This window comes from Mesoplodon mirus (genome assembly GCF_964341445.2).
Source record: "Mesoplodon mirus genome assembly, chromosome: 9".
Classification (NCBI taxonomy): domain Eukaryota; kingdom Metazoa; phylum Chordata; class Mammalia; order Artiodactyla; family Ziphiidae; genus Mesoplodon; species Mesoplodon mirus.
In genome coordinates, this window is record NC_138985.1 from 56,115,639 (window position 1) to 56,140,659 (window position 25,021).

Here is a 25,021-nt window from a genome sequence, read left to right on the forward strand (position 1 = left end):
CATGTTGTCCAGCTTTCCCAGCCCCACTTGTTGAAGAGACTGTCTTTTCGCCATTGTATATTCTTGGCTCCTCTGTTACAGATTAATTGACCGTAGGTGTGTGTTTATTTCTAGGCTCTCTATTCTGTTCCACTGATCTATGCCTGTTTTTGTGCCAATACTACGCTGTTTTGATTACTATTGCTTTGTAGTACAGTCTGAAGTCTGGAAGGGTTATATCTCCTGTTTTGTTCTTTTTCCTCAGGATTGCTTTGGCAATTCTGGGTCTTTTGTGGTTCCATGTAAATTTTAGGATTTGTTCTAGTTCTGTGAAAAATGTCATGGGTATTTTGATAGGGATTGCATTAAAGCTGTAGATTGCTTTGGATAGTATGGCCATTTAACAATATTAATTCTAATCCAAGAGCATGGATATCTTTCCATTTCTTTGAATCATCTTCAGTTTCCTTTATCAGTGTTTTATAGGTTTCAGCACATACGTTTCACCTCCTTGGTTAAGTTTATCCATAGGTATTTATATTTATATTATATAAATGTATATATATTATATATTTTTATATATATATATATATATATATATATACACATACACATATACACTTTTTTTTTTTTGGCTGCACCCCACAGCTTGCGGGATCTTAGTTCCCTGACCAGGGACTGAACCCAGGCCCTCAGCAGTGAAAGCACAGAGTCCTAACCACTGGACCACCAGGGACTTCCTGGTAGGTAACTTATATTTTTGATGCTATTTTAAATGGGATTTTTACTTTCTCCTTTTGATATTTCATGCAACAGATTTCTGTGTATTAATCTAAGAATGAATTTTATCAAATTTAAAAGTTTCTGATAAAAATATACCCTACTGTGGAACTACTGCAATACATTTGACCTTTTCCATGGTGATGGAAATAATAGTACTATATTTGTCCTTAAAAATACAGATTCACCCTCACAAAATGTTTCACAGTATTCTAACATATCTTGTCTTTTTGATCTGTGAAAGTTTCATTTAGGTTGGGAAGATATTAGAAGTTTGTTGGGTTTTTTTTTAAATTGTTCTGCCAAGCATTTTCCTCTCTAGAATACCATAAACTTCACAGAAAAGCTAGCTTGCTTTGGTTCACACACACAAAATTCTTGATTAGAACAGGATGAGAACACAATTGCTTCTAGAAACTTAAATTTATCTACCTCATCCTATCACACTTTTTCATCTAGCGGACTATAAAAACAATCTAAGATCATCATAATGTTAGAAGGTGAGGTGCACACTGCCCCATTTTTAGAGTTAAATATCACCATCAGGAAGCACTTTAAGTATAATCTTAGCTTGAATGTGTGAATGTGTATTCACAGGCTGCTTCCACACCCAAAGTAATAATTTTTGGCATCTGAATTACTTGTAGGTAAGACCAAACAGGTGTCCTAACAAACAAGACCACCACTCTCTTCATTTTACAGCTTTGACTGTAAACAGCATCTGTTTGGACAGAACTATGTCCTTCTTACCCTTGGCAGTTCCTGACTCTTCTCACCCGGTTCTCTCTGATTAGAAATGTCTAGAAAGGAAGTTCATGGGCTTAAGTGCATCTGAAACTTTCTCTAGGAGACTTTTAATCCAATTTTACCTTAATCATTAAGTAGGATAAAAAACTCTGCTCATGTTTCTTTGGCTAAGAAAAAAGACTGCTGTCACGCCCTTCTAACTAGCATATATATATCTATTCAATACTGATTTAGTCATCATGGACTTAGTACCAGCTATATGGCAGGCACTATGGTAGGACAAAAGACACAGGGATGAGTCATTTTGGCATATGATGACTATAAATATTAATTATCGTGTTTTCTTAGGTCAAAATGTGTGAATACTGGCATAGGGTTTTTTTTTTTTTAAACTTTACTGATATTCAGGAAGTGAGTTAACCTAAAATTTACCTTCTTACAGTGATAACTGCAACATTTCCTGGTATGTGTTGTGTGTCAAGCGAGTAGCAGGGAAGCGAATGGCATGTTAATGACATGGCTTCAGCATCTCTTCAGGTTTCTGTCAAGGCATTAAGGCTAAATCTAGACCATCAAAATGGATTTTTTCCCCCTGAAAATAAGTTTAGAATAATTTTCAAACAATTTACATTTCTGATAGGAAGAATATTTACAAGTGTCTAATGGTGATGAACAATTTCAATTAATTAAAAAACATTTGAGAAGCAGTGTGAAGGAAATAGCCCATAGTTATATCAAGGGACTACCATAAAAAAGGGCCCCAAAAAATTGACCAGTATTGTCCTGAATCAAAGTGGATCTGGAAACATTTTGGGCCTTCAGATTCATCTACCAATGTCTACATCCTAGGTCAGAGATGACTCAGATTCTTCTACTGCTTCATCCAGGGTTCACCACTCGCCAGTTTGCCACCCCCCCTTCGCAACTGGATGACTGTTTTCTAACTTTTTGCTAAATGTATAAAGCATTTTTGTGCCAAAAGCACTCAGGGAGCTGATTCCCGAGATAACAAAATCTTAGCTCTAAGAGTAAGTGCCTCTTATAGCTATGATATGACCATACATTTACAGCCGAGGGAACTTAAAGCCAAAGGTAGTTTCTGAAGCAGTAATTTGGCCCTAAGGAGGAGGTAAAATGAACCTTAGATTTGGACAGGAAACTTAAGTCCTGCTTTCATCTTGGTTACTGGCCATGGTCAGGCACTTAACCTCTCATTGCCTCAATTGTAAAATGGGGATGATGGTGTCTGACCCATTTATCAAAAGAGATGTGGAGAGGATGAGAAAGGTAATCTAAGTGAAGAAAGTACTATGAGTTCAACACAGAATAGTCATGCATTCTTGTTCTTTGAACAGTTGCTCAGCTGAACATGTTCCTAAAAATGACATATGTGAGTGGCATACGTATCAATTCAATATCATTTTTGTGGTTTTGCTTTAAGAATTAATTCTAATTTTGCTATGTGAGGACATTAAGAAGCAGACCTCTCTCTGACAGACAGGAAACAGAAGGACAGGGAGCTGAATGATTTGCTCAAGACCATGTAACTTACCGCATGTCAGTGTGGGCAATCAGGAGCCTCACCCCTTTAGGAAATGCCAGCATACCATGGCAGAATGGCAGGCAGGTAATGTGTTTTGAGTCACCTGCTAAAAATTCTAAATATTTTTAATCTTCTAAGATTCCTGGAAGATGTAAAGGTCAGAAATAAAAAGCAAAAGTGCAAAAGTTGTGGGAAAATTCATGAAAATTGATCATTTTCATCCTCCCCCTTCATCCCCCTAGTTCTGAGGCTGTGTCATGGGTCTGCCCCCCGCCTGAATGGAATGGAGGGTGCCCCTAGAGCCTGCCCTACCCCATCCCCAAATAACGAATTAGGCTAACCACTGGGTGTACTGCCTGGGCTTCTTGTGTACCTAAAGGGAGGCACAGATTGCACGATAACTAGATTTTTGAGAATGGAGCCAGGGTTGACTTTTTTCCACTTCAGACAGCGCCCAGATGATATGGTTTCTTTCACAGCTCTGCCAATAATTTCCTGGGTGTCCTTAGGAAATGTATGTTTTAATATCTTCACTTCATTTGTGAGAAAAAGGAATTTTTCCACTAACTCCTAGGACCATTGTGAATATTAAACAAGATCTCCCCCCAAATATAAAAAGCTTAAGCTCAGTGTTTGGCACATTATAAACCCCAGATAGATGATGTTGTTCGCCCTATATTTTTCCTTCTTAATGTTAATTCCCTCTCCTCCAATTTTTTTCCTTTTTTCGCTTCCTTAGCTATTTTCTTTCTTCCATTTTCTTCTTTTCACCTACATAGAGCACTGCATTTTTTTAGAAGTACACCTTAGATTTGATATTTGCTTTCTTAAAAACCCATACAAATCATTTCCTAGATAGCTATTATTAAATGTATGACTGAGTTTCACGAACTGGGTGTGGGGAAAGGGTTCTTTCAGATCACAAGCAAAATCCTGTCAGAGGACGTTTTGTTAATTTAGAAATCAAATTTCAAGTATAATTATTCCTTGTAAATATACACATACACATGCATCTTTTTCATTTTTCAAATATGACCAATACAGCTTTGTCAAGCTATTTTTTTTTATAAATTTATTTATTTACTTATTTTTGGCTGCGTTGGGTCTTCATTGCTGTGCACGGGCTTTCTCTAGTTGCAGCCAGCAGGGGCTACACTGCGTTGTGGTGCACTGGCTTCTCTTGTTGTGGAGCATGGGCTTCAGTAATTGTGGCACGTGGGCTCAGTAGTTGTGGCTCGTGAGCTCTAGAGCTCAGGCTCAGTAGTTGTGGTGCACAGGCTTAGTTGCTCCGCAGCATGTGGGATCTTCCCGGACCAGGGCTCGGACCCGTGTCCCCTGCATTTGGCAGGCGGATTCTTAACCACTGCACCACCAGGGAAGCCCAAGCTATTTCCTTTTTATGGCACTTTCTACGGTGGGAGTCTACATTTTTAGCTCAAGTTGTAAGGCCTTGTAACCACTGAACATGCTGTTATAAAAATCAAACGACTTTTTATAACCAGGGTTAAGCACACAAATATCATTCATGGGTCCCTTTTTATAAGCACATGGCTAACCATTCTAAACAGTCCTCAGTCAAGCCTCCCTCATTTGTTAGTAATTTTAAAGGGTTTATAATACGTAGCAGCTGATTTTAAATAGCTGCATTATCTGCAGTAACTCCTACCAGCCCAATGCTGTATTTTTTATGTTAAAAGTATCTGTCTCAGGCATTGCCTAGTATAAAAGCAGGTTACTTTTTAAAAATATCTTGGATAATTAAGACAGAAAGGCATTCAGTAATTTCAGTGTGCCATGCTTAACGTATCTGAGAAACCAAACAAATTTAAATGAGTAGGACTCCAGGTTTCAGGATGAATATTCCAGGATGTGTGGTTCAGCAGCATCTCTGTAATCTTTCAATTAAATGGAGTCATTAAAAAAAAAAGTCTGAGACAATTACGTTAACCATAGATTCCAAAGAGATACACAATTCAGCTCCTGTATTAACCTAAAAACGAAAGTTTTGTTTAAAACGATATCTTACGAATTACCTTTTTGCTTTAATGCACACTGATTTTGTTGTCCTTGTTGCTAATGCATTGAAAGAAACCGTGGACGTGAACATGGGTTTCCACAGAACAACTGCTAAACCCTTCTAAGCTCTAAAAGCTTTTAAAAAGTACAACTGTTGGGGCTTCCCTGGTGGCGCAGTGGTTGAGAGTCCGCCTGCCGATGCAGGGGACACGGGTTCGTGCCCCGGTCCGGGAAGATCCCACATGCCGCAGAGCGGCTGGGCCCGTGAGCCATGGCCGCTGAGCCTGCGCGTCCGGAGCCTGTGCTCCGCAATGGGAGAGGCCACAACAGTGAGAGGCCCGCGTACCGCAAAAAAAAAAAAAAAAAAAGAAAAAAAAAAAAAGTACAACTGTTAATGGCACCCCAGTTCAGGAGATTGCGAACTTACTGGTGTACAAAACACACATTTGAGTTCAGAGAAAGCCTATATTTTTTAGGACACTTCCCTTTGCCACACACACACAGGGGGAAGCAAAGCGGGAGGTCATAAGCAATGAAACAGCCGCCAGAACAAGCTCCACTGTATTTAACTCTTGGGAGAGTCTAGCATCACTGGTAACAATGGATGAAACCACGAACCAAAATTCCAAGCCAGAATGCAGTATACAGAGCATATAAGTATACTACGGTGCTCCACCACGAAAAGATATACTGTGTGGTAACTTAGTATTTAGAGACGTCCAGAAAGTAGAAGTTACATTAGTCTCCATTCTGTAGCATCTGCTGTTACCAGTCAGTAGGTCAAAATTTCTGTGAAATTTAGCATCATGCTAACCTGTGGTAGTCTGATGATATCTGATTATTTTTTGGTTAAGAAAGAATTTCTTTTTTCTGAAAATCCCATCTAAGGGAACCCTCTATCCACCCATGAAGCTTGAGATCTTTCTGCTAAAGTTCTCTTCCTAGTATCTTTAATGAGTGGTTGACTTTTATAGCATGTTTGTTAGAACAATACTTTTCAAAAATCCATTACCACCCAATTAAGGAAAAAAGTAAAGTTAGGACATAAAAGTCAAAAGTAAACAGTAACAAATACGAGTCTATATCAATTTCAATAAGCCAGCAAACATTGAAGGAAATAATTTTAAACATTCTTAAAAAGTGAACATTTAGAGCTATTCTTCATGTTAAAATTTAGCATCATGGGAAGCATAACAAAATTCTGAAGTTTTTACCTGAGGGGGGAAAACCCACACAGCTGAAAAAGAGTTAATTCACTATGGCTTAAAGATGACCTTGTTCACATCTGTATTAAAATCTTGTCACTCTCTTTTCTTTAGAAATGTCTTCATTATTTTTCTATTATTTAGAACAATCTATTTCTCTGTCCAAAAGATGGAAAAAATTGCTAAAAACATTGGCTGATGGGCAACAATGGAAAATAAACTTTTTAAACTTCACTACCATTCTTTGTCCATAACACAAACGATCAAGAAACTGACAGGGAAATGAAAAAGCATATGCTACTCAAACTGATCTCTCATACCAGCTGACTAAACATATATATCCTTTCTCTTTCTGATATTAACTATAGGTTTTCTAGTAAATTTCTAGCAACCACTGCATCTAAGCAGTTTTGACAAAAAGAAGGCTTATTGCTAAACATCTTAAAAACATTTACCAAGGTAATAAAAGAAATGTCATTCCCTCCTACTGAATGTTTGGGCATAAAAGAGGTATTTTTATAATGTAGTTCATGATTTACCATATCTATAGTGTCCAAAAAAATCCCAATGAAAAAGAAGCATTTTTCCAGTGGTTTGACGACTACTTGAATAAACTGTTCCTCTTTTGTTACCTCTAGTGACCAACTGCTCACTTTCAAAAGCAAAGGAGGGGAGAGTGACTGGGATAGAGACTGGAGAGGAAGGACAAGCACTCTTTTCTAAATATATTTTCTAGGTATCTTTTACCATGCAAATATAGTTAAACGATTATTTTTCCTGTCCATTCATCTATAGCCAATGTGGAGGCTGCCCTCTGAACGCTTCACACCATTAAGCTTTTCCTTAACCTTCAACTTTCACACGTGCAACATTCATTCACCGAATTATTTACTGAGTGCCTGTTATGTGCCAGGCACTGTGCTAGGCCAGGTTATCCTGTTCAAATAGACAACTGGCAAGTAAGTACCTATGTTTCTGTGGATGTGGCACTCTTAAGATCAGAAAAACTCTCCTGAGGAATGTGATTAGCCAAAGGAGGGCTGCCAAACTGGTTTTTTCCCCTAAGTCAAAGGGTGCCTAGTTTCTAGGATACTAGAAGATGTTCACTTTTTTCCTAAGGGTCCTTAATGCCAAGACAAATAAAAATAGAAGATCCTGTCTAGATGTTGAGAAAGTATTGGCTGGCCATGAGGACAAAGATCTTAGGGAATGAACCACTGATCAGTTTTATCTGCCAGCCTAAAAAGTAAGAGTGCAAACTTTCTTCTATAATGTTAAGCTTTGATATTCCCTAAATGATTGATAAATAATTCATGTTTTAAAATGGAAAAGATGTTCTGATAACTGACATTCTCAAAAATTCATGCAGAGGGCTTCCCTGGTGGCGCAGTGGTTGAGAGTCCGCCTGCTGATGCAGGGGACACGGGTTCGTGCCCCGGTCCGGGAGGATCCCACATGCCGCGGAGCGGCTGGGCCCGTGGGCCATGGCCGCTGAGCCTGCGCGTCCGGAGCCTGTGCTCCGCAGCGGGAGAGGCCGCAGCAGTGAGAGGCCCGCGTACCGCAAAAAAAAAAAAAAAAAAAAAAAAAAAAAAAAAATTCATGCAGACCTTCCTTGAAAGTAGAATATAATGATTCATTCACTTCCTCCCTTTGCCAAGTCCAGCCTACATGGCATATAAATATTTATACATCAACATGCATAGGCAGATATTTGATTTCATATTCTATTTTAGATATACCAATAGTAACACACATACTCGCAGAAGCAACAAATAACTCTTCATATCGATACAGGCCAGTGTTCATCTAGACTCACATATGACTGAAGCAGCTTCATGCTCGGGCTGGTCTAAGCTGTGATTTGAGGCTACTATTCTAAGCAGTAGTTTTTCAAGATAAAATTTAGCAGTTTTGAAATTCTAAAACTAAACACAATTTTGTTAGACACAAAACAATTAACACTATAATTAATGACTGCTTCAAAATCCAAACTGCTATTGAAGATGACAGTTTGAAACCACAGAAGAATCATAAAGATGATTAATTATACAAACTGATACTTGTTTCAGAAGGTTTATATTCAAAGACCATTTATCACCAAAATGGGAATATATTAATTTCATTGAATATTGCAGATTACTCTGCACACATTAATTTGGTTTTTATAAAATTAGATATTAGTGTTTTCACTTAATCAACTACTCCATAATATATAAAAGTCATTAAGTATTATCAATTCAGAAAAAAAGTGGCTTGAAAATATATTTAAATCCATTTTTATACACTACTGCTACCTGAATAAGCACATTATTTATATAATAATTAGTTTAATCATGGTCTTTTACATATGTAATTATCAAAATAAAAGCCACTGTGACTACAGTCACTATAAGATAAATAATTATAATATTAATTGGAATAGCACTTTTTCTTTTTACACTTTCCCTAGAAGAAATCAAGTTAATACTAAAATTATAATCATCTATTTTAATCAGATTATTTTATTTCAAATATAATTTATGACATGGAAATGAATATATGATTTCAAAGTAGCTTATTTTATATAATTATATTTATTAGCACCCCAAATCTGCCCATGCAAATATATGCCTTTGTGCTTTTGACTTAACTGCACAGGTTTGTGGCTGTGATCATAAAAATTCAGGTTAAAAACTGAAAAGTCCAGTTGAAAAATCCCAAATGTTTTGCTTCTATATCATCAAATACCTAGATATTACTGGCAGAACTAAGTATCTGGATTTTCAGTTTTTATCTGGATTTTGGCATCACAGAATAGTTTATGCCAAAGTCTTTGCAATGGAGGGAAAAACCAAAAGAAGTGTTTAGTATCAGCAAAAGATAAAAATATTGTTTATCCACTGAAGAATAAGCTACTTAAAAGACCTTCAAGAGTCTAGCAACTTATGGCCACACTCATTTAATGAGAAACACAAGTGTTTTGGGTGATTATAACTGGACTCTGGTAAGCGGAGCCTGGCTCTGCCCTTCTCTTCTGGAGCCTGCCAGAGCTTAGCTATGCTATCAGGCTCGTCATCAGCAGGGGATAATGGCTTTCATAGAGCACAATAATTAAATCGACTGATTTCGAGTGCAGTTCTTTTTCATTAAGGAACTCTTATTTGAATCAACCCCCAAATTTCAGTTCAACTTCTTATTTTGTGTTCTGCGTTCCCCCCTTCCCCACGGAGGGGGATTATTTAGAGCACAAATTCCTGTGGAAAACTGATGTAGGCACTGTCCTACTGGAAAACATGAAATCGTTCCACAAAACAATTATTGCCTCAGTGTAATCGACTTAAAAACCATACATGTATTGTTGTTTATTTTGTGTTGCTCAAACACTTTCTGACTCCCAGTACTTCCAGTTTATCAGGTGCTCCTATGTAGAACTGCTATTTAAGCTGCAAGGAAAATGGCTCATGGAATCTCTTTCCTTTTATTCTTATTCTAGCTGGCTATGAGAATGGTTTGAGGCACATTTTAATAGTCCTCTTAACATTATACCTTGACCATCATTCTAAAGTATATTGCATAGGTCATTTTTCCTATTGGGAATCCAAGTAAACTTTTCATTCTAATTTTTAATTTCAGCTTTAAAATATATTCAAATGAACATTTAGCAACTAAGATCTGATGCAGCCAAAAATAAATAAATAAATAATAAATAAATCTTTTTAAAAAATGAACATTTAAATTCATGCTTACGGTTTTAGCAGTTGCACTTGATCTCTCATATTCTGCTGCCTTTTTCCTTTCTAAAAAAATTTCAAGGCCTTTTTAACACATTGACAAATATCAAATTCATTGTATTTATTAAAATTTGTAATAAAATGACTGCCATTCTTTTGGCCCCAAAGAGTCATGTCAAACAAGCTATATGAAATGTTGCCAAAGCTCAGGGTTAAACTTTAAAGATTAATACACATTTCCTTAGGTAATTAGTGAATGGGATACCGAGCAAATAAAGCTGGGACGATAAGATTTATTCATCTCCCAAATTACAGTTTTTAAGTTGCCATTTTATTTTTCAGATTCTACTTTAAGCTGAAATGACTTTGGAATTTTATCATTTGACTACTGTAAAAACATAATCAGGGATTTGAAACTTACGAGGATTTATCACAACTGAAAACAATCTTCTCTAGAAGAGGTTAATGGAAAAAGAAATAATAGGAGGTGGAAGATAAACTGCTTCTTTCACAACTGGTGCTGCAAACAGCGTTCTAACTAATTCAGATAAGCAGCAAACACAGTGGTTCGGGGATATTTATGACAGCTGCATCTGTGTGACAGCAATGAAGCACTAACAATGGCAACGGGCTTTCTATAAAACACATCTGCCAGAAAGACAGGTAGCTAGGCTGACTATCAATCATCGGGACACGTGAATAATTCTATACTCACTGGCCCATGTGCTGTTAAAATCAGCTCCGTATGTATATATAGAGAAAAGCTTGCTATTCGGTAAAGAGCCACAGCAGTGAGTAATTTTTATTTTTAATTCTTAAGAATATGTGTGTTCACACATCATTTTAAAAAATCCAACAATGATTAACAGGTCTCTGTGAGTGTATTCTGAAGAAGAATACACTCAACATTTTCAGGTTATATTTGTAGTTAATTTATGACTTGTTATCTTACCCATCTTTCAATTAATTTAATGGGATCATACAGCTCCAAAACAAACAGATTGCATCCCACAGTTTGGGGAGCAAAATCCTGAAAACTTATTCAAGAGCTAGGCTCATTTTCAAATTTAGATCTTAGAAAATTTAAATGGTGCATGCAACCACTGTCTATTTAAGTAACCTTTAAGATGCATGAATAGAATTAAAATTATAGCCAAATAATAAAAGGGGTCTTCTCTGTCTTTCACTGAATTCACGTAACTTCCATTTATGCTAATGGAAGTTAAGCACCTGCTCTGCAAAGAAAATAGACCCCTATCTGTGAAAATAAACGTGTACAGTATATTTTCCAGATACAATGCTCAAATCAACCAAAAATGTATGCTATATAAACAAAGCATCATGTGGCCTACCTGAAAACACTTCTGTTTTATATTTTACCTCCTTAGTCGTAGACCTTGAGATATTACTCATGCCTTTGCTATTTAAATGTACCAGAAAGAAAAAAAAAAGATGGACAAACTCAATCTGGTGATTTCAGTGAGCTCATACACAATCCTCTGTTTACCCCTTCAGAAGTTCATAATAAATTGTATCAGTAAATCTGGATTCGAGCCACTGCTCTCTGCCATCATCTTAAAAGTCATGGAGGACAACTGTACATAAGAGAGGAGGGCATGATCGTGGGCGCACTGTGCTGGGACAGGAGATGAGGCAGACGATTGTTAACGACTGTGACACCAGAGTCCCTTTCTGCAGCGCCCTTCTGGCTGAGTGTGAGGTCTCACAAGAAGGCACGTCTACCTGGACTTGAATGGAGCCCTCTCCATTGGCAGTCACAGAAGTCACAGAACCTCCAGCAGGAGGTTCTTGACACTGAGGTGGACAGAGAAAGGCTGCCCCTCTCAACTCCACCTAAAGTAGGCATCATAGAGATCCTTCCCAAAACTCTATTATACTTTCAGTTAAAATTATGATGTGATCAAAAGAGGGTTTTGGGGAGGTGAATGAGAATATCCACCGAATATCCAAATATCATGATATTTAGAATATAATGTCATTGCTATTCTCGTCCAACATTTTTAAATAGTCTTAAGGAACAGGTAATAATATCATATGGCATGTACTACATTTAACCGTATCTCTATAAAGATTTCTCCTTCTTCCTAAAGGTCTAGGTCAAGGCCAAATTTTTAATTTCTGATCTGCATTGTGAGTGGTATTGAAAGCAATACTCTTGTGGACAGGAGGGAATACAGAATTTGAGGGGCCCAGTGCAAAATGGAAACATGGAGCACCTTGTTGAAAAATGTCTTAACAACTGGAAGACAATGACAACAGAGCATTAAACCAAGCTCAGGGCTCCTCTGCACGGGGCCCTGCAAGACGGCACAGGTGGGACAGCCATGAAGCCAGCCTCGCTCTGAAACAGGACCTTACAAAAGATAGCCTGCGCCCCCTCCTCGCTTCCTGTCAGCCTAACAGAGGTCTCGGTCAAGTAAACCATGGGAGAATGAATGTGAGATGTCCTCCGGTAGACAGACACCAGTTCTATGTACTGAGGGCCCAAGGAAAATGGAGCAACAAAGTGTCCTCTAAAAACTACCATTTACTTCCTGATACAGATTGTATTGTAAGGCTTATCTGAAAGTGTTCCATCTTCTTCCTAGAGGGTTCCACAAAGCAAGGTTTTCTATCCAAAGGCCAGCGTGACCCTGGTGATGGGCTCTGTTTTAATGGGGACTGGAGGACCAATTTTGGATACAGATAATGGTAGCACTGTCTCCTGGCAATCTGACCCTCAGTGACATATTTTTTCTCTTTCTCTGTATTTTTTCCTTTTAAAATCACTTCCTGCTTAAACCCTTTCCCTCTCGTCAGTCGTGCACCAGCGTCGGATTTGACCTCAAATTCTAAATGGGCCCGGTTGCCGTGAAGGCGCTCTGCCTGCCTTTCTGCAGTGTAGGTGATTAGGAAGGCTGGGGAAGCACTGTTTAGGGGGTGCCCTTCTCTTCTAAGGACAGCTGTGCTCTGTCAGGTCTAGGTTGAGTGAACGAGACAATAGTAATTACAGTAATGGCAGCATTTGCCTATGAGCTACCGTCTCTCCAAAGTGGGCTTCAGCTAAACTCAGCTGGAGGAGCTGTCTTTCCTTTTAGGACGTGGAACCTCTACAGAGTTGGTCTTCAGAGACTTAGAACAGGCTATAGAGGCAAGCAAAGAGAAACAGAAAAGGACCTCTTTATTTCTCCCCCAAAATACATATAAATATTTTTTAAGGTATTTACAAATTTAAGAGAAAAACTATACTTACAACAAAATTATCTTGTAAAATCTGAGTTCTTCTGAGCTATAGCTTACTTTTTAGGATCAAACAATACAGAAAGAACTGTTCAAACATATAAGCTTATCCTGATTTTCAGTCGTTCAGAAAAGGGCTAGAAGATTATAATATTACCTACTCTCAATAAAAGAGTATATCCCCCCCTTTTTTTTTTTCCTGGTAGTGAATTTGTAGGGATAAACAACCCTACAAATTATTTGGCCTATTATATGTCACAGAGATTTTTTTCTATAGCCTGTCTAGACACCAGACAATAGGTGAGACTGTCCTAGAGTTGCAGACATTTCCATAGTCTGTAATGTCCCTTAGAAAAGTAAGGGCAATAATACAAAAATGAAAACCAGCCTGATCTGCTGGTACGATAGGAGAAATATGAGTATGACAACACTTTACAACTTAGAAATGATGACAACAACCTAGGAGGAAGTTTTAGCAGCCATATATCAGCCAAAGCAACTTTTACAAAATCATACATACTCCCCAAATATGAGTCATATTCAAGTAATGTTGTCCAATGGCTATAAAATCACTTTATTGCAGAAAATTCTGTATATATGTTATGTTGTATTTTCTTATTGCCTAGAGGTGGTGTGTGTGAATGTATATTACATATATATGAATATATGACCACAAGTTATTTGTGGTCAACATACAGATTTTTCAAAATGCCTTACTTTAAATAAACCAGATTGTTAGACTATTCTGCTTTTCAGCCCTCTTGGATAAAACAATTAATGTTGCATATAGTCTTAAGAGAATTAAGGGACGTTATGTATAAGCAAGGGAAGTGGAGAAAATAGTTTTTAAATTTCATCTATTTTCTACCATTTCGTCTCTGAGCATGTCTCCATACCTATTTTCTCTCCTACAATTGTACTTGTTCTAAACAAAGGAAAGGAAGAGAGAAACCTTTTGTTTCTTTATATTCTCCTTCTTTGCTACCTTTAAAATTTTTTAATAACTGAACCAATGTAGAATAAGTGTTTTTGTTGCTTGGTTTTATGATGATGAAGACCATGAAAAAGATGCCCTGATTTTAAATATTCATTGAAGAAAATATTGCTTTAAAAATACTGGCAATATTTTTAATTCAGAGGGTATTCTCTTTCTCTAAGACTCCAAACTACGTCAATAGTCACTGGACCATTTGCATCTTCACCACTGGGGATGAATATTAACAGAGTCTTTGTCACTGTTAGAATGACTCAGCTTATGACATCAGGAGTAGTTGAGGGGCAGTGGGGGGACGGTGGGGGGGGGTCTAATGAAATAGACGGCATGCAGTGAAAATGAGAGATTCTTCTAGCTGTTCTCCTTAGAGTTGTACATCCCCAAACAGAAAACTCCCATCTCTGAAGTCATTTAGTTTCTGTCTCTGGCCGAATTAAAACACATACATACACACACACACAAACACCATCCAGCTTGTTTCAACACAACCAGCTCTACCATATAGCATCATCAAAGTTCCATTGTAGAGCAAACCATCTAGGATTGCCAAAATTATAGAAAGCTCATTGATGAAACCATAAAGAACCCTTCTCAGTGTGATCAGCTATGCCCATCCACCAGGCACTCAAAGAGCACTCCCTAGGTCTAGGACATTATATATACAAATGCAGTATATTTTCTACCGGAATGCAAATGTTAGATTCACATTACACGAAAACAATTTACACAACACTCTTATTTTGTTTTGCTTGAAAGTTCAGTATTTTCTTTGTCTTTAAGAAGTAACTCTTTAACCTCATCAGAAATGAAGGTTTTTGTCAATACTTTCTCATAGAGTAAAAACAAACAGATATGCTTCTGTAAAATTGACTGATAATATAACATTAAGTATAGTATGAATATTCAAGGAGATTTATATTTTAAAAATGTAGTTTTTTCTTTTGATATGTACCATGATATTCAGAATGACTTTACATGTCATATAACAGGATAAACCAGAGAAGTATACGCTACATATAATACCTTTGAATATCATGAAAACGATATGAAGTTCTGATTCGCCTCAGCTTTTTTAATTGGCTACTTTTAATTAAAGAGTAATAGTATATACCTTTTCATTGAACACACCAACCAAAGCTTGACTTTTCAAAGTACGAATTCCAAATTCAATGTTCACATGATGAATTTGGCAAACTTTTCATTTTCATGAAACTGGGGGGAAGTGCCATGCTTCATCACAGGATAGCTGGGAATTCTACAGCACTCTGAAAGAAGCCCAATCACTAACTAACGCATGGTCCTGTGCGTGGAGACGAAGACCAAATTAGGCCCTGAGGAAGTCTCACTAAACTCCCACTGAAGTCAATGGAAATTTGCAAACGCACTCGAGAGGGCTCTCAGGGCCCACAAGGTGCTGTCAGTAATTTCACAAGGTCTTCAAACCAAATACACAAGCAAAAACCAAAAAAACTGAACAACAAAAACAAAATCAAAACACCCAAACCAAATAACATGTACCTCTCCGACGTCATAGATCCAAATACGGCCTTCTGAGTCCCCAACGGCAACTTCTTTGCCACCTTGAGCCCAACGAACACGGTTTAGGGCGGATGCCCCCTCAATGGCCACACTTGCTGTTGGAACCTGCCAAAGGGGTTAGGACAAAGGATCTCTGAATATGAATTTAAATATACGAACTCACAACGATACGTTTAACTGGATGAGTCACCACTGCCTGCATGTGCATTAAGTACTATATATCCCTTGTGCAGGGGTGAAAAGGATTCATTGTTGTTAAATCATATGCTCCACTGAATTAAAGAGAGAAGAGACACTTTAACAAAAAAAGGAAAAGAGGGAGAGTCTTTTTCCACAGTCAATGGGCAGTGAGTGACATAAATATTTCTTCAGATTATGCAGGGTGCACAAACAACATACAAACACAGCAGCTAAATGTGATACTTCTTGATCAGGTCATGATTTATGGATCAATGGAGGGGGAGATTTCAGGATTTACCAAGATTAAGGATACTATAAAAGGGGGAATGGGGTATATGGTGGAATAAAAGTCACATTAAGGGTCTTCAGGGGAAAAAAATGTATTGATCCCTCAAAACCTCATCAGGGAGGGGATGCTCAGAAGAAGAAAAAGCAAGCAGGTGAAAAACTTCAAAACTGCAAGTTCTCCTTTCTTTTTTCTTTTCTCCCCACCCCCCTTTTTTCTTCCTCCTAGCAATACCAAGGTGTAGGAAGTTCTCCATAACTCTGAAAATGTCCTGAGGGTGATATCCTGGATAGAATGTAGCACTTACTTGTAGAAAAGGCCTTACATCTCCTTTAATAAACACCTGAAATCTGACAATGTTGATAATTACAATATTAATCATTATTAAAGTGAACCAGAGGTGCTGAAATGGAACCTGCAGTATTTGTTACAAGAACCTTAATATTTGGAAAAAGAATTTTAGTGGGTCTACCCGTTTTCATCATCAGTTGTGTAAACACTCATCTTGAAGGTTGAAAGTTTATAACTGATAGATCAGATCTCCAAGCCTTCTACAAGAAAGTTGAATAGGAAATGGCAACAGCCCATTAAAAATGAAAAAAGGTAAATGTTAAAACAAAAAAGGAAAAAAATACATAGTGAAAAGAGGGCCACCAACATCATCTTATGCCACTGTTTTAAGACCTGTGTCTAATAAACATGTCCTATTAGGATGGAAACACCACATGTACTGTGCCTTAGCTCCCCTGGCATTCTGCTATTCAGGGAATTGAAACCATCTGTTTATAAGACATTACTGACCCAATACCTATCTTTAAAATAGCAATAAAAACTCCATCATATGTAAGAATCTATGTTTAAACTTAATCTTGAAATCAATAAAAATTCTTTTACCTGCTTAAACCACTGTATGTCAATTGACAGCAAAAATGTAAACATCCCCAGCTCATTTATTTATTTTTTTTAATACACAATTTCTATAATAAAGGGACCTGCTGTGCAGTGCTGGAGACTGAATTTTTAACCAAACTTTTTAAAGGCCAAAACAATATGAATTTAGTTTGGGCCATAATTCTGTCAATGCACTTTATTATTAGTGTGCTACTCAGCAAAGAAATCTGCGATTCAGCTATAGAATTTCAGAGTTAACTTTTAACTCCATAATTTAGAGAGATCATACAGGATCCTACTTTCTCTAACGCTAGTTAATATCAGATTTTATCTGTGAACAATCTCAAAAATTGAATAAAAAGTACTTAATATAAATATAATAAATAATTACTCAAAAGAAAGTGATTTTTTTGATACATTTTAAATTATGCCTAAAACATTTTAAAGAATTTTATTTATTTGGAATTAAGTAAAGTAGCAAACTGGAACAATTAATAATTTAACCATTTAAAAATATCTTCTTTTCATAGATATTATAAGTGGTTTAAAAAAAGGCTATCACAGCCTATAACATGTGCTAAAAGAATTATCAAATGCATGAAGAAAATGACAAAAATATATTTTATTAGTTTGACCAGTAATGAGCTTTCAGAAGTTGATGAATCTGTAATGAAAATAATCCATATATTGTCTCTGGCTTTCTTACTCTTATATCTCAGTTTCATATATATTTTCATATTTTTTTAAAGACTCAATCATTTTAACTGCAAAGACAGGATGTACATACATAATTTACTACATTGTGTAGAGGTCAGTGACACTGAAGTAGGTGAATATGAACTATCCTTGCATAGGAGCAGTCGGAATAACTTGGTTTAAAAGCACAGTATTTTGAACAAGGAGAAAGAAACACTGAGACTTCAGGTTCTTTTTTTTTTTTTTAACCTAATTCCTAATCGGACAAATATTTGAAAAATCTTATTCAACTTGATAGAAGGCAAAAATGAGGGTTTTAAAAAGTGTTCAGTTCATTACTGGATTTGAATCAGACTCAACGTATCTACTATTATTGTGAAAGCAGAACTACGATCACCGCAAAACTAAACGATCTGCATGCCAAGTAACAATTTTTAAAAATGGTTAGCAATAAAACACTTATGTGGTTGTCTCTTGATACCTAGAGCGAGGGAAGGGAAAACACGTTTGGCAATGCTGAGATATTAATTTTGTTTTACCTAAAAAGCCGATTAAAACACAAAACTAAAGGAGAAGAGTTACAGAGGAATTACTATGGACTTGGTAGAACACTCCATTACATCATAGTTGAGTATCACCTGAACTCACTTCTACTAAATCTGATTTCTGACTGGGTCTCCTAAAATCAATCTGGAAAATGTGTTTTTGGTTGTTTAGAGTGAATTGAGTTTATTCTAGCAGATAGAAACAATATGATTTTAATCAACGGTGATGAAAGACTTTGGGAAACCATTACATCGTAGAGTAATAACACCTTTCTATAAAAGCAATAATGTTGTAAACATTTCAACATCTGAAATGATGGGCACTGCACGTATTCATGCCCTTTATTTCCAAAGATGCTTCATTACATAACTCTTGTCCTTGTCATACACTTCTGGTAGCCAAAAGGGAAAAACAGACGTAAATAGAAAGTTTTTTAAAAAGACAACTACTTGGCAGTGGTTTTAGGTGTATATAATCTTGCAAGATACAATGACTCAATAATAACACCTGAAGGATATTTCCCTGCCCCCTCCCAGAAAAAATACTAGGGGAGCCTGTTCCTCCTCATATCCTCCAGCTGTAGGCTTCCTAATTAAAAAGGCTGAGCTGTTTCCTGCTCAGAACACTTCAAAAGACCTCTCTCTCCTTCTCCACTTGACATGTAGTTTTCAGCACTTGTTCTTCTTACTTGTCCATTCTTATTGATGGAGAGCTGCCCTGAATCACAGACCAGGAGATGACGACGAGACCATTTTATTGTATTAAACTGAAGGACATTTAATATTCACGTTTTTTTAAAAAACCCAACCAAAAACTCTGCTACCTGAATTAGCACCTCAATAATTTTGAGAAAGTGTAAAAAGGGAAAAATATATGTGGCATAATTTTTAAAACAATATATATAGCAAAATTTTTAAAAAGACTATTTCCTTATTGTTAATTGCTTTTTGAAAAATTTTTTCACTTGTTGAAGGACTCTAAATGTGACATGTTAAAATCTCATTAAAAAATACTGAGCTTAACATACATGTTCAGAGTTAGAAACTTATAAAAGTCTGTCTGTGAGTTCGGTATCTTAGTCAAGGATTATTCACCTTGTAAATTTCAAATGGAGACTAGATCTAAACATAAACAGTCAAGAGAATCATCTTTTATGGATTTAAAACAGAAATTGTGCAAGTAGCAAACACTGGCAAATAGCCCTTTTAAAAAGCCCAATCTCAAGTCAAAGTCCACAAAAGCTTACTTTTCCAAGTGTTTGCCAATAGAGTTATTTCAACACCCTGAAATATGCCCGAGTGTCCTTTCCCGCAGTAAAAGGCGTGAACACGTATGGTTTTGCTCTTTGCAGAGAAGGGTCGTCAATTGTCCAAGATTCCGCCACGGTTTAGGGATGAAGTGAGATTAAATGATTTGGGGCCAACGCATCTGCCAATACCCTGCACAGCAGCGGAGAATGGGGGGTCGGCAGCCCAGCTGCAATTGGAGGGTCTGTCCAAAAAAGGCCATTTCAGAGAGAGGGGGAGACGGAGAGAGGCCGACGGCGCCCCCCTCCCAGCCCGCCCGGCCCGGCGCCTGCGCCGCCGCTCACCTCGGTGTCATTGTTGAGGTTCCAGAGGTCCAAGCGCCCCATCCCGTCCACGCAGGCAAAGAGCGCGGGATGCACGGGGGACCACATGACATCGTACACATAGTCTGCATTGTCTTCAAAGGAGTAGAGCGGCTTGTTGTGCTGTAAAGCAGAGAGACCGTGAAGACTTGGTGGCGCTGCGGCTGCCTCGGGCTGTCTAGCGAGCCTAATTAAAAACTTTGCACATTCACAAAGTGTCATAAAACTTCCCGAGATGAAAGTCCTCGAGAAGGTGGACCGCAGCTTTAATGTTACTAGAACTGTCCACTGGCATAAGTAAATACGGTGGGGGGAGGGGGCGGGGGAGGCGGGGAGGGACTCTTTAGGGGCTACGGGCTGGGGGCTGGGACGGGCGGGGGAAGGCGATTTCAGACACAGTCGTGCGAGACATTCCAGACAGGTGGCCGGGGCTGCCCAGGAGCTCGGAGTTCTGGCCGGGCTACGCTCTTCGAGTCGCTCAGGGCCCGAACCCAGGCGTGCTCTGCCTGCCGGGATCAGACCCGCGGGGAAGACTCTGCGAAGCCCCGTCGGTCCCGGGGACCCAGAACCCTTGCCATTGAAGGCAACGCCTGCCACCTCGCGGTCGTTTTCTGTAGCTGCAACTCTGCTTCCAATCCAACTCGAGGCCAAATTTATACTTTAATGGCTCCTCTGCGGCGGGGATGGGGATACATATTTTAAAGGGATTTGTAGCTCTTCTGGGAGGTGAAAAATCTCACGGTTCTGAGTCTCTGGTCTCTCTCTCCAGGGCCAGTTCACCCAAATCAGGTGGACTGGCGGGGCTCAATGCAATGCCCCTGAACCTTCGTAGGAGGCGGACCACGTTTTCTGGATTACTCAGTATTTCTAAGTGCCCTGAAATCGGTGTTTTGGGGGAAAATGCACTAGTACACCCCTACTGCATACAAATGCTTCCCCTTCGGAGGGATACAATAAATTAAAATGGCACTCTTGATTTCCTGTGAATATTGTCACATCAAAATAGCACAGAAGTCAGAGGCAAGTTTGAAAGTACACCAGAAATAAAACATAATTGGACTTCATGAATTATTCATTCCATCTGGCTTGTCTTATTCTAATTTCTGCATAATGGCTTTACTAATCCCTGATCAATTAATGTAAAATGAAATTTAAATGATAATGAAAGCCCTAGAGATAAAAGAAATTAAGCATTCTTATATCCTCTGACAGAAATCTAAACAATGGGAGTTTTTCCCCCCAATGTCTTCTTCATCCAGTCAGCTGTCTGTACTCTTTTCATGGGTTCAGCTGAATGCCTGTACAGGCCAGAGTAATAAGATCAGAAAACGGTAACATACAATATGAACAATCAAATACTTTCCGCAGAAAATGTTCAAAGAATGTACCTGTGGGGAATCAGCTCCAAATATTCGAGCAAACTCCCCAAATGTACTGTGAGTAAAAATAAAATGCACAAAATGCGTGTGCTGAAATCAAGGTGAGAAAAATCATGGGAAGACAATAAAACTCCCACAGCCTAAACCTAATGCAAAACTTTGTCAAGGTAGTGACTATATGTGATTTCTCTTTCCAGGAATTATCTTGCTTTGGCGTTTCTGAGACGTGAACACAACTGTAAGACTACTAAAGCAACGGAAGATTCTAGATGGGACATTGTATGTGTGGGGCGGGTGGTGTGTGTGGTCTTATTTTTAGTTTAAGAAGTACATAAAACGAACATGTGACATTGAGATCTCAAAAAGAATTAAATGGACATTTAGCCTTACAGTTTTGTATTTTAATACCCTATACCTCTTTTATGCCAAAAAGTTCATTATATCCCATGTGTGCACTGTAATTTGGAGCTAAGATTATCTGCCTATTTGCTATTTATGTAGCTTTTTTTCTTCCTCTCACTGCTTGGACGAGGTGATTCAAACTACCTTCTTCAGTAAATCTGAATACCCAATGACCTTAAATTAATATGATTATATCATCTTTTTTTCTTATTAATATAAAAAAAGGCAGGGTGGAGTAGCTGCTCCTTCACTGACTACTTGTGAATATTAAATTCTAAGTCTTCGTAGAAGATTATTCCTGCCCCAAATTCTTGATTTTGTAGCTAGCTAGTTACTATTTGTTAGAGAATATGAGTAACACATTTTTCTTAAAATCAAAGAGTAGAAAAGACTTACACATGCTTTAAAAAGTCAGTTCTCAGTATCTTCTCTTAATAACCCAGCTGATAGCATAACTGAGTACATAGAGGTCTAGACATAGATGCACACATACATTCAATACACACATAACTCATCTTCAGTCCTTGCTTTGATCAATTAGAAAACCATCTAGCTTTAAAAAGTCATCTTCTAAGCAGTTGATATTATTCAATATGTTAATTCTCTCAAATTATACTGCTAATCTCTAGTGTTATTTCTTTCCTTTTTTCTTTTGGTGTCTTCCTTTTGAAGAAACTTGGTCAAAACTCTAGTATATCCTGGAGATTTTACTTTTTAAACATCTGGAAATAACTGCTTTGTTCGTCTTACCAAAAACCAATTTTCTCGTGTTTAACAATATTGTATTGAAATGCTATTATTCCCTAGGTTTTCTTCAGCTCCCTTATCACCTCCCACCTCCAAGACTGAAGTCACTGTGCAAGTAATTCTGAGCTACAGATTGTGCATGTTTGGGGCGGGGAGAAGGATTTATATTTTCAAAGGCTTTGTTCTATCTAACCTTGATAAATTCACAGGATGAAGAAGTCTTGGTCGAGACTGAAGGCATTTTTAGGGTACCAAGGGGACCAACATCTATGAAGCAACAGTTCCCACGTTTAGAACGGCACATGGCATAGGCATAGGCTAATGCCACTCTTATAAGAGTAAGCAGTGCTATTCTGAATATTAAGTGCAGTTTTTTTCAATAGAGGAGTTTTCCATTCTATCTTATTTGGGACTCAAAAGGTAAGCTGAAAACCTCATTGAAAATTTGTCTCAAACACTTAATATAAAACATTTCATAATTTACATATATATCATGAAATATTAACAAAATATATCAAAAGCACTAGGGTCTAAAGATTCTGTTTTTGAATTTTGAAACATGTTTGTATCTACAAAGTTGTTATAGCTTACTATTGCATTATCACCGATTTTAGAACACTATAAGTTTTGAAAAGGTGGAGAGTGTAGGGGCAAATGTGACCAATGATTTTTGAGGAGGATCCTATAATATCATTTATATATATTAAAGATACAGAAGAGTTTGGTGATTTTAAATATTAACCCTGCAAAATACTCAAGGCCATTTAATAAATTAAATATCATTCCACTATGTGTTACCGTAGAAAGCGTTTTTTAAGACAATCAAATTTCACTAGACACAAACCCCTTCACTTGCGTGTTCTCTTTTCTGATGCCCTGTTTGGTATCAGAGACCTGTTAGAGAACAAAAAGGAAAACTGCCTTGTAACGCAGACTACGGCATGTGTGACACATGCCAATGAAATAAAGCTGTGACGCCCTGTGTTTTAGACGGGTTTCCAGAACTGTGCCAAAATGTTAAAATATCCAGACACCGACCAGCATGATTTTAATGCCCTGATTCTCAGACAGAGCGGAGAAGCAGGCTACCAGTCACCTCGCAGACAGACTTGAAGGGCAGGAAAGGGTACATTATTGGGTGCTTGCGTGTGCCTGACTCTATACACACATTGTCTAATTTAATCCGCATAAAATCTCTGTAAGGTAGACGGTATTTACAGAAGAGAAAATTATAGTTCAGGAAAGTTAGTAACTTTCCCAAGGCCACGAAGGTTGTAAGTGGTGGTGTTGGATTTGGTTCTCTGGTTTTTCTAGCTGTTAAGCAACATCCTCTATATGCTGGAACCGTGTGGTCCTCTATGAAACACAGTGAAGGTCTTCGGTCTTTACAGAAAGAGCAAAAGATCTGTTACCTCTCCACTTTGCTGTCCCCGTCAATTCAACCAGTACTTACTAAGCACACTGTAACTTGTAGGAAGAGTTCAAAAATATCACATGCACAATGTTTCACTTCCTGAATCGGTTATTAATAATCCTGAAGAGGGCTTCCCCGGTGGCGCAGTGGTTGCGAGTCCGCCTGCCGATGCAGGGAACACGGGTTCGTGCCCCGGTCCAGAAAGATCCCACATGCCGCGGAGTGGCTGGGCCCGTGAGCCATGGCCGCTGAGCCTGCGCGTCCGGAGCCTGTGCTCCGCAACGGGAGAGGCCACAACAGTGAGAGGCCCGCGTGCCGCAAAAAAAAAAAAAAAAAAAAAAAAAAAATCCTGAAGATGTGTTACCCATACAATTCCTGGCATCCTCAGCACCTTGTGACACTAACAGAAGTCTTTCTTTCCTGAACACTAGGAAACAGGATGGAAATAGGCCTTTAGCCAGCAGAGATTAAAGCAGGCCATGCATTAGAGAGCAGAATAAAATGATGCTAAGAGGCAAAGATCCGGGTTCAAGTTCACTGAATGTCTATTCAACTTTGGGTGAGGGACTCATCTGATAGATGGGGATAACACAGGGAGCATGGAATAGAAAAGGAAGTAGGAGAAAGTGGAAAAACTACAGACCTTGGTACATTTAACTTAACATTCTTGGATGTGAAGTTTATTTTTCATCTGTAAGATGGAAAGCTAGAGCAACTGACCTCAAGGGTTCCCACTGGCTTTGTGATTCTATGACTCTGTTCTGTGGTAAGGGCTGAGTGGAATAAAGCATGTGAAAGTTTCACAAAGAGTTATTCAAAACTAAGTATTATAATTAAAGCCATCTTCCATGATGTTCTGTGGAATTCATATCATAGTGACTCTTTTTTACTTTGTATTTCACCAAAATACACAAAGATGTACGAGGGTAGTTTTCAGTGAGAAAAATTGAAATAATAAAAGTTATAAAAGACCTCTTATTTGACCAGAGAAGGGGTAAAGAATATTAAATTTACATGAGAGAGGCAGGTAGTGAACTCTGTTCAAAAATGAACAGTTACAACATCCATCAACGTTTTACAATAAAGACGATCTCTGGATTGAACTTTGATTTTATAAG

At 37.9% G+C, this 25,021-nt stretch overlaps 1 protein-coding gene across 13 annotated transcripts in view; it reads right to left on the bottom strand.

Annotated features, from left to right (window-relative positions):
- The window catches only part of DYNC1I1 (dynein cytoplasmic 1 intermediate chain 1), a 483,164-nt gene that overhangs the window by 4,985 nt on the left and 453,158 nt on the right, over positions 1 to 25,021 (bottom strand). For all 13 annotated transcript variants that reach the window (XM_082632152.1, XM_082632163.1, XM_082632154.1 and 10 more), the window contains 2 exons: positions 19,944 to 20,084; positions 15,733 to 15,858 (listed from right to left, as the gene is read on the bottom strand). In XM_082632152.1, the coding sequence (XP_082488278.1) occupies positions 15,733 to 15,858; positions 19,944 to 20,084 (267 nt within the window). The remainder of the gene's footprint in view (positions 1 to 15,732; positions 15,859 to 19,943; positions 20,085 to 25,021) is intronic.